This window comes from Papilio polytes, unplaced genomic scaffold (genome assembly GCF_000836215.1).
Source record: "Papilio polytes unplaced genomic scaffold, Ppol_1.0 DF823923.1, whole genome shotgun sequence".
NCBI classification, from domain to species: Eukaryota; Metazoa; Arthropoda; class Insecta; order Lepidoptera; family Papilionidae; genus Papilio; species Papilio polytes.
Window position 1 is genome coordinate 4445037 of NW_013525281.1, and position 8056 is coordinate 4453092.

The window sequence follows — 8056 nt, forward strand, 5'->3', positions numbered from 1 at the left end:
TTCATTACTTAATTGTTACTATACTTTCAATTGTCAATTGTTATGGTAAAAATGTGGAAACCCTTATGTAGAAATATCACTGCATACCTTGACTGACACCGACATCAAAGTAGTAATAATTGTACAATATAGACATAACAGTTAAATAAGGTAGGTTTACTATTTTCAAGTAATTATTTCGTTACTTTTTAGTGTACTGTTTTTTTGAGAATATTTTGTTTTGTTTTTAGTGCATTTTGTTTTGTTTTTAGTGTATTTTGTTTGGAAGTCGGTTTTGTTTTTTTATTAAAAAGTTTATTTTTTAACTTCTGGTTGTTATTGTGCAAGAGTGCATAGTATTCATAAATTAAAATGTTTCTATAAGAAAAAAAAATGTATTTTGCTATACATTTCCTACAATAGGCAAGCCAAAATGTGTGTATCTGTGTAAATACGAGGGAAAGTTAGATTCATCTTAGATTGGGATATTTTCTTAATAATAAGTTTCAGATCTCTATGTGACGTGTCTATTCTTAGTTGTAGTTATCACGATGGATGTGTTTTTATTTTATTTTCTTAATAACTTTGTGACGTCATAACCCAATTTATGTAGTTAGTAATCGTTGTTTTTTCGCTATGTTTTGGCATTTAAATGAACTTCGAGATTATGCTTGTGGTTACTAATTTCCGTTTATATCATGTTATCTTTTTGAGAAACAGACTTTAGATTGTAAATGTTCTACATAAATCATTGCAATACAAAATTTGCATCTATTTTATCTTCTGTCAGAGAATATAGAGTACTATCCTGCATTGAAGCATTAATAAATAATTTATTTTGCATCTTGTTCAATCCCTTGCGTGTTTCTTTTTGTTTTATCCTCTTTTAAAGTAATTTAATGTGTAATTTTACCCGTTCTTCATACTTGACTATTACTGTCGTTAAATAGATCTTATCGTATGATTTAAATGAATCAATTCTGTAAGCGTAAGTCGTAAGCCTTCGATATAACCTATGCGGTGTCTACGACCCAAAGGACGCCCTTAGCACGTGACGAGGTCTGGTGTATGCCCTTTCCATAGTATATTTTTATGGTTATTGTGACATTGTTCTCGATTGTTTTCCTCCAATGCGATTTTATTACTCAAATCCGATTAGCAAACGTAGATTAAGAAAGATGAATATATTTAGCGTCTCTGTAATTTGTTCTCTGTTAAAAATGAGCTTCTATTTTATGGTAATTGCAATAAATTTTAAATTATGGTTATAAGTAAAAGCATAACTATACTAGATATTTGAATATAGAAGTTTATTAATACTTTTATATGTCTTTATCATCGTGTGGTAATTTTATTTCGCAAATAAATATCATGACGCTGATAGAATCTTTAAAGATAAGAACCTCAAGAGAGTTTCCTCAATGTACTGCAGTTACTTGTTATAATTACGGAACATTTCTATAAATAATTGTAATCGCCGCACAATCAATAGCTTATCATCACGAACACTATAAAAAACTTCCATCGATTCTATTGTAAGTTGCTCTCAGAACAACAATATAAAGTCTTATATCTACTAATATTTTATACAATTCTTTTATTTGCGTCTACTGTTTTTTTTTAAATAACTAAGGTTAAGTTCACATTTTTTCTGCCAATTGATAAAAAACTCGAAGCCTATTTTAAAGTACGTTTTGTTTTAACCAATGCATGATATGGTAGCATGACTCCAGCAATTTTCTAAAAGACAAATTCGCATCGGCCTCGCGTGAACGTTCGGAATTTTATGCAACACTCGTTGGTATTGTTGGCTGGTGTTGAAACCGCACAGTCCTAGCGAGGATTTTGTTTTGCTCCCAATTTTACATATTGCCACGACCTTGAATAAATTGTTACTAAATAGTGATGGCTGACGTAATGAATTACCCAAAGAACCATATGATATCTGATGTAATAAAACGTCTATATTGATCCAAGGATTTTTTATAGGTTTGACCAACTTTATCTTTAAAAGTTAACGAAAAATACACAATACTACCATACGTAGGTGAAAGCAATTATGTGTTACGTTATCTCATTTTCGCTAACATTATTGGATAATCTCAATGTTGAAACTTGTAAGTTATTAATTTGTTTGCGGGTTTGTCGCGTTTGAAGTAGCTACTACAATGAGTCGGCCCTCTTGTCGCGGTGAGCGTGCGTCGATTGAATGCTAAACACTCTACCATTCGTAGTTGTTGAGTCACAGCCCCGCTTTCTGGACTCGAAGAAAGCTTCCTCCATTGTACATCTCACATGATATTGATACTGCGACAAATATAAAATAACTATTGTCAAAACTAGACACAATCTTATAGGAACTGATACCATGGAGCAAGTTTCTTTTAATGTAGATTTTTTGATGTAAATTATTAAGATATTTTATAACATTAATGACGTATTTTCTCGAAGATTGGTCAGATTTTTTTAAAGAATTCCCGTGCATCTTGGTACCTAACCAAAACCGTTATGATAGACAAAGAGTTGATTACACAAACAACTTTGTTTTTATTATGTTGATGATTGAAATAAAATATTGACAAGACAGACTAGAAACCGCAAACTAATAAGGATTCAACCAACGTGCATCCAATATGTATGACAAATTGTCGTGTGGAGTCTCATTGTTTAGAAATGCATTTATATTTTAAAACTCTAAGATATTAGCAACTGTATTTGACCTATATGCTACATTTTATAAAGTCCAATACCATGATGTCAATATCTCAATTACTTCTATTGTTCTTAGAACATTACATTCCAGTGTACAAATTTTAGAGGGGGGATCTCTTTGTTCTATTCGTCACCAATTGTGAATCGTAAACCAAATCATTTGTATCTTGTTTATCGTGAATGTTCCAACACTATAACGTTACAACGCAAGAAAAAACTTTGAAAATCACCGAAATGACACGTTCAAGTGTGAATAATTCGTTTAGTTTACAATTTACTGTATGATCATGTGTCGCAATTTGTCGGTAACATCTGAGTAAAAACAGTGTTTTGTTTTCTTCCAGATGGTATTTCCGCAAGATAAAGCGGATCGAGGCAGAGAAGAAATTGCTTCTGCCGGAGAACGAACATGGTGCCTTCCTCATCAGAGACTCCGAGAGTCGACACAACGATTTCTCACTCTCAGGTAAATAAACCTCCCATATAAATAACACCCTGGGTGACCAAATATATCAATATCATTAAAATTTGCATAAGAACCAAAGTAATCTTAAGTTAGAGGTTATTGTACTGCTCGTTGGTCCCGTTCTTAAAATAGATGTAAAAAAATAACTTTAACAATTGTTTAAATTAGATAAAACTTATTATTTAATTGGTTGTATTTACAAGAATATCTTCCTGAATCAAATATTTATTTTGTTTAATTTGCAAATCCTTTATTGTATCTACGATACATTTACCGTTGAGTTAAAAAAGTCAAGCAACAGGAAAGGGATAAAAGTAACTACGTGACCAAAGTAGAGGGCGATGGCTGGTTACAAATAAAATTGTGCTAACTATTCTAGTAGAGAACAAGTCTATGGGCCGCCTCGGAGATCCGATGCCGATGGTAAAACCGGTTGACGTTTTTCTAAGACCCTTGAATAGGCGCCAGCGCCGTGGGAACAAGACTATGCTGCTAAGCGATAGCTCCAATAGATTACTTACTATCTCATAACTATTACTCTTTATTTATTCAGTCTGGTACCGTAACACTCTATTTATAAAGTGCTCTGTGCTGTCTTATTTTGCGTACTGATAGTTCTAAAAATAACATACGTGATTGCAATGCACTAGGAACGAGTTTATGCAGCAGCTACGTATTAACTAGAAAGAAAGCTAACTTGAGACTTTGGAATAACAAATTGTCAGAGGTAGATGTTTGTATTAAAACAATGGAAAACTAGATTCTAGCGACTATAGTCTGATTAAATTTGTACGAAAATCATACTTCATACTAATATTATAAATGCGAAAGTTTAGATGGATGGATGTTTGTTAGAGATTGTAGCCTAAACTGCTGGACGGATCTTGATGAAATTCGGCATATATGTATAGGATAGTTTGGAAGAACACATAGGTTACTTACTTTTGTTTTTTATTCCACGCAGACGGAGTCGCGTGGGCGTCGAGGGCGAATCCTAGTTTTTTTATATATTTTTGTAAAATTTACTGATCTCAAATAAAATTACGTTATGATTCTCAGAATATGTCGCTCTTTACAAAGATCTTTAATATATCAAATGACTATATTTATTTTTACTCTTCTATCCGTATAGATTACGGCTTGCAGTTATTGTTGCATAACATAATTATATGAATTGCAATTATCATTCTTTGTACATAAGCCAATCAAATGTCAATATAATAAAATTACTAGAACTTACTCATCGAAATTCTCGTAACGTGATTAAAAATCAATGACTTATGAGAAATGAACAATTAAAATGTGTTATGTCATTTTACCTTGTATGTTTTGCTCTAAATGTCAAAATAACATCAGGTGTACGACAATAATAAACAAATTTGTGAGTTTTCACAGTCGAGTCTTCAAATATTATACCACTATCCCTCTCTTTTCCCTAAAAAAGACGGAGATAACAAACATGTTTTTGTACAATTATTTCAGTAATGTAAATCTACGGTCATATGCCACTTCTTTATATGTTTTACAATATATCAAGCGGTCACTGACGTTAACTATAATGAAACAATGTGGTCCATTACAAGTATTTGAATTTTATTGGGATTCAAATATATTAGTAATCGTAAAGTTTCTCGATACGCTTATACATGTATTTAACTTTGAATATTTGATTTAGTGCAATATTAAAAGGCTAACGGACTACAGACCGTTCACCGAGAGTCGGCAATTAAACAGCGTATGAATGACAATAGGACATCCATAAATCTCATATCGGCTTTCCCAATGAATGAAAGTAAAGTTTCTAAAATTATATCGGCCCATCGCAATGAAAGCATAACAAAATTCAGTCAAAATTGCATTCAACGATACACATAGAAAGAGTTTAAACGAGTATTCGATCTATTTGAATAAAATATATATTGGTTTTATAATCTGTACTTTAAAAAGTGGAGATTATTCCAGGAAAAGATTCTAATATTTACAAAAGAACCTCGATGTTCGACTATTTCGCTAAATTTTTCAGCGATTTAAAATATTTTATAGTTATGCAAATAATCTCGGCAGTTGACGTATATTTGTCTTCTCAGTAAAGGAATTGGCAAATCATGTATGATAGTTATACATATCGTTTCCAAGCAGTTTACGTCATTAGACGTACTTCATGGTTTCCTTTGAAATTAATTTAAAGTTATTTCTAGTTTAGCAGGAAAAAATGTAACATGTTGGTTTGTATAAACTGAGCTTCGGTTATTGGTTAATCGCCATTCAATTTAATAAACCACACAGGTCTTGATGGATAGCTTATTAATATTGAAACTTAGTATTTATATCGATAATTTGATCGATTGATCGATAATGAATGAAATGAAATGACATTTAATCCTTAGCAACACAACACAATCAGAAGTAACAACAGAAAAACAAACATGACGTAGATCAGAGAATACTATTTCTTAATATTATACTACACTCATTAATCATAATTTAGGGCCTGTCCCACCGCTGCCTGATTAGGCTCAGATAGCTTTAAACAAACGTCACTGTCAGATAAGGTAACAAAATCCGATATTTCCATATTTTATAAGTTTGATTGTGATCTATACATATAATTTATAATTTAGTGGGACAGGCCCTTTTTTTAAATGTTTACGTACATCTTTGTTGACGTTTTCCCTGTATGGAAATAGTGCGTCTATGTAATATAGGAATTACGTCCAAGACAAATGTCTGTTCACTCATTTTCCTTCGTGTGTTTGCCTTTGAAGTTACAATGAATACACTTTTATGTCTCTCCCTTTATTTGGAACAATATAGTATTGAGAGTTCAAGTTGTTAAACTGTTAAGATGTTGATCTATTCATTTGTTTATGAGAAAAAAATATTTCTATATTAAATATAGGAAAAAGTCTGCAACAGTCTTTGTAACTTTTTTTTATCTTTAATAGTATAGCTTGGGTACTCTATATAGAAAGACTCGATCTTTGATTCCAAGTTTTATAAGATCTAACTGTTAATATTCATGTTGAACATTAGTGGTAACAGAATACTTCTTTTTACACCGGACGTTAGCAGAAATGTAAAAACCGTGTTTCCAGTTCTCTCAGTAATCATTCATAATGACGCTAGCATTGTCCTTATTGTCTCAAGCGCCGATATGTTTATGCATATCCGTTTGTCACTTCTAAACAAATGTTGCGTTTATTTTAATTCACATATTTCTTGTTTTAAATTATTTATAACTAACTGCCTTTGATTGTCTACGCGAACTACGCTTCTCTTAAGGTAAACCAATAGGGTTGTCAACTGTATTAAAATTACTCTAATACGAATTACTTTAGGACCAAAATAAAAATTGTTTATACAGATTTATTTTCTAGTTGTGTGTCTTTTACGAGTTCAATATTATTCATGTAGACACACAAAGTATATGTAACTAAAAGAATTGTCAATTTGAATATGTATATTTGATTATCATTGTATTTGTTCAAGTCTATCTAGGCACATGTCCTCAATTCAGGTGTTGGTTTGCTTGGATAGCATTTTAACACAAAATTTCGTTATTTTATACCTCATTGCATTTACCATTTTTTATGTAACTAACAACTTGTATGTAAAGTATACAGAATATTTATTAACTTAAACATTTAAATATGACCTCTAACTATTTTTTGTGTAATCTAATGCCTACATATATGGTACATAACATACTCTTATTACTTATTTTATCTATACTATTATAATAAAGCGTAAACACACACTTCTTTGTTGCCTAAGATGTCAGCAATTACAGCATATTTTTAAATAATTCTTTTTTTTATTAAGAAGCCCTACACTTACTTCACGCTTTAGGCTATATATTTTCATGCTATTATACTTAGTTAGTAAATAAATTTGATAAAACCCTAATGAGGGAAAGACACCATAAGTTGCTGTCAACATCAAGGAATCAGGATTGCCATGGATTGTCATCATGTCATTTTGACATTAGCTATTGAAAATTTCACAATAAAATATTTTTTTCATTATTTCATGCGAATGAAGCCGCACTAGAACAGCTAGTTTTTTTTTATAAAGGTCCTTCACTGTTCAATGTTATACAAGGGAGTAGATAGTTCTCTTGCTATCGCACAATTGTTTTATGGGCAATCTTAAAATATAGATCGACAGGGTGTAATACATTTGTCTGATCTAAGGGTGATATAAAGGACTCTCTATGTTAAGGGTTCGGTTCCTTTTGTTATCGTTCCATCCTGCAACTCTATGTGTTTTAAAAGATTTATTTTCACAACCCTAGCCTTATAAGTAAGATCGTATGGTATTTAACCGTTATAAACAATTACTTACACGCAGCTTTATATACTAATGTATGTATTAAATCATTCAGCACGTGGCTTGCCACTCGTCTAATGATTCAGTATGTTATTATTTAATTCCCAGTGAAATTAAAAAAAAATATAAAAGATGAACGCTTGTGAGGACTGGCTAGAGTCGAATTTTGTAGTGAGTGTTCCAAAATAAAAACAAAACCATTCGGCAAAAGGCTCGTTGTCGTTTTGCTGTGTAATTTTTCGTAAGAATCCGAAAAAAACTGGATTCTCTTTGGTACACAAAAGCCAGTCAAATTCCCTACCGTTAGAGCGAATGTTCGAGAATTTTTTTTCTATAGTCAATTTTTAAACTACCATGATTTTTTTAGTCAGTAATAGGATGAATAATGTTTAGTATCGATTTAGAATCAAAGTGTGGAATACCCGGTTACGATGACGCAGACTTTGCTATAGTTTATTGACTATGAAATAACTGGGTTTTGTTTTGATAAATTTATTTCTACACTAACGTAGTATTCAAATGTCAATACAATTTATAGAAGAAATGTACCGTTTGTGTGAGAGAAGCAGT

The 8056-nt window shown here is 31.5% G+C and overlaps 1 protein-coding gene across 2 annotated transcripts in view; it reads left to right on the top strand.

Moving 5' to 3' along the window:
* Window positions 1–8056, top strand: part of LOC106102457 (tyrosine-protein kinase Src42A) — a 58377-nt gene that overhangs the window by 36060 nt on the left and 14261 nt on the right. For both annotated transcript variants that reach the window (XM_013281945.1, XM_013281944.1), the window contains exon 2: window positions 3036–3157. In XM_013281945.1, coding sequence (XP_013137399.1) covers window positions 3036–3157 — 122 coding nt within the window. The remainder of the gene's footprint in view (window positions 1–3035; window positions 3158–8056) is intronic.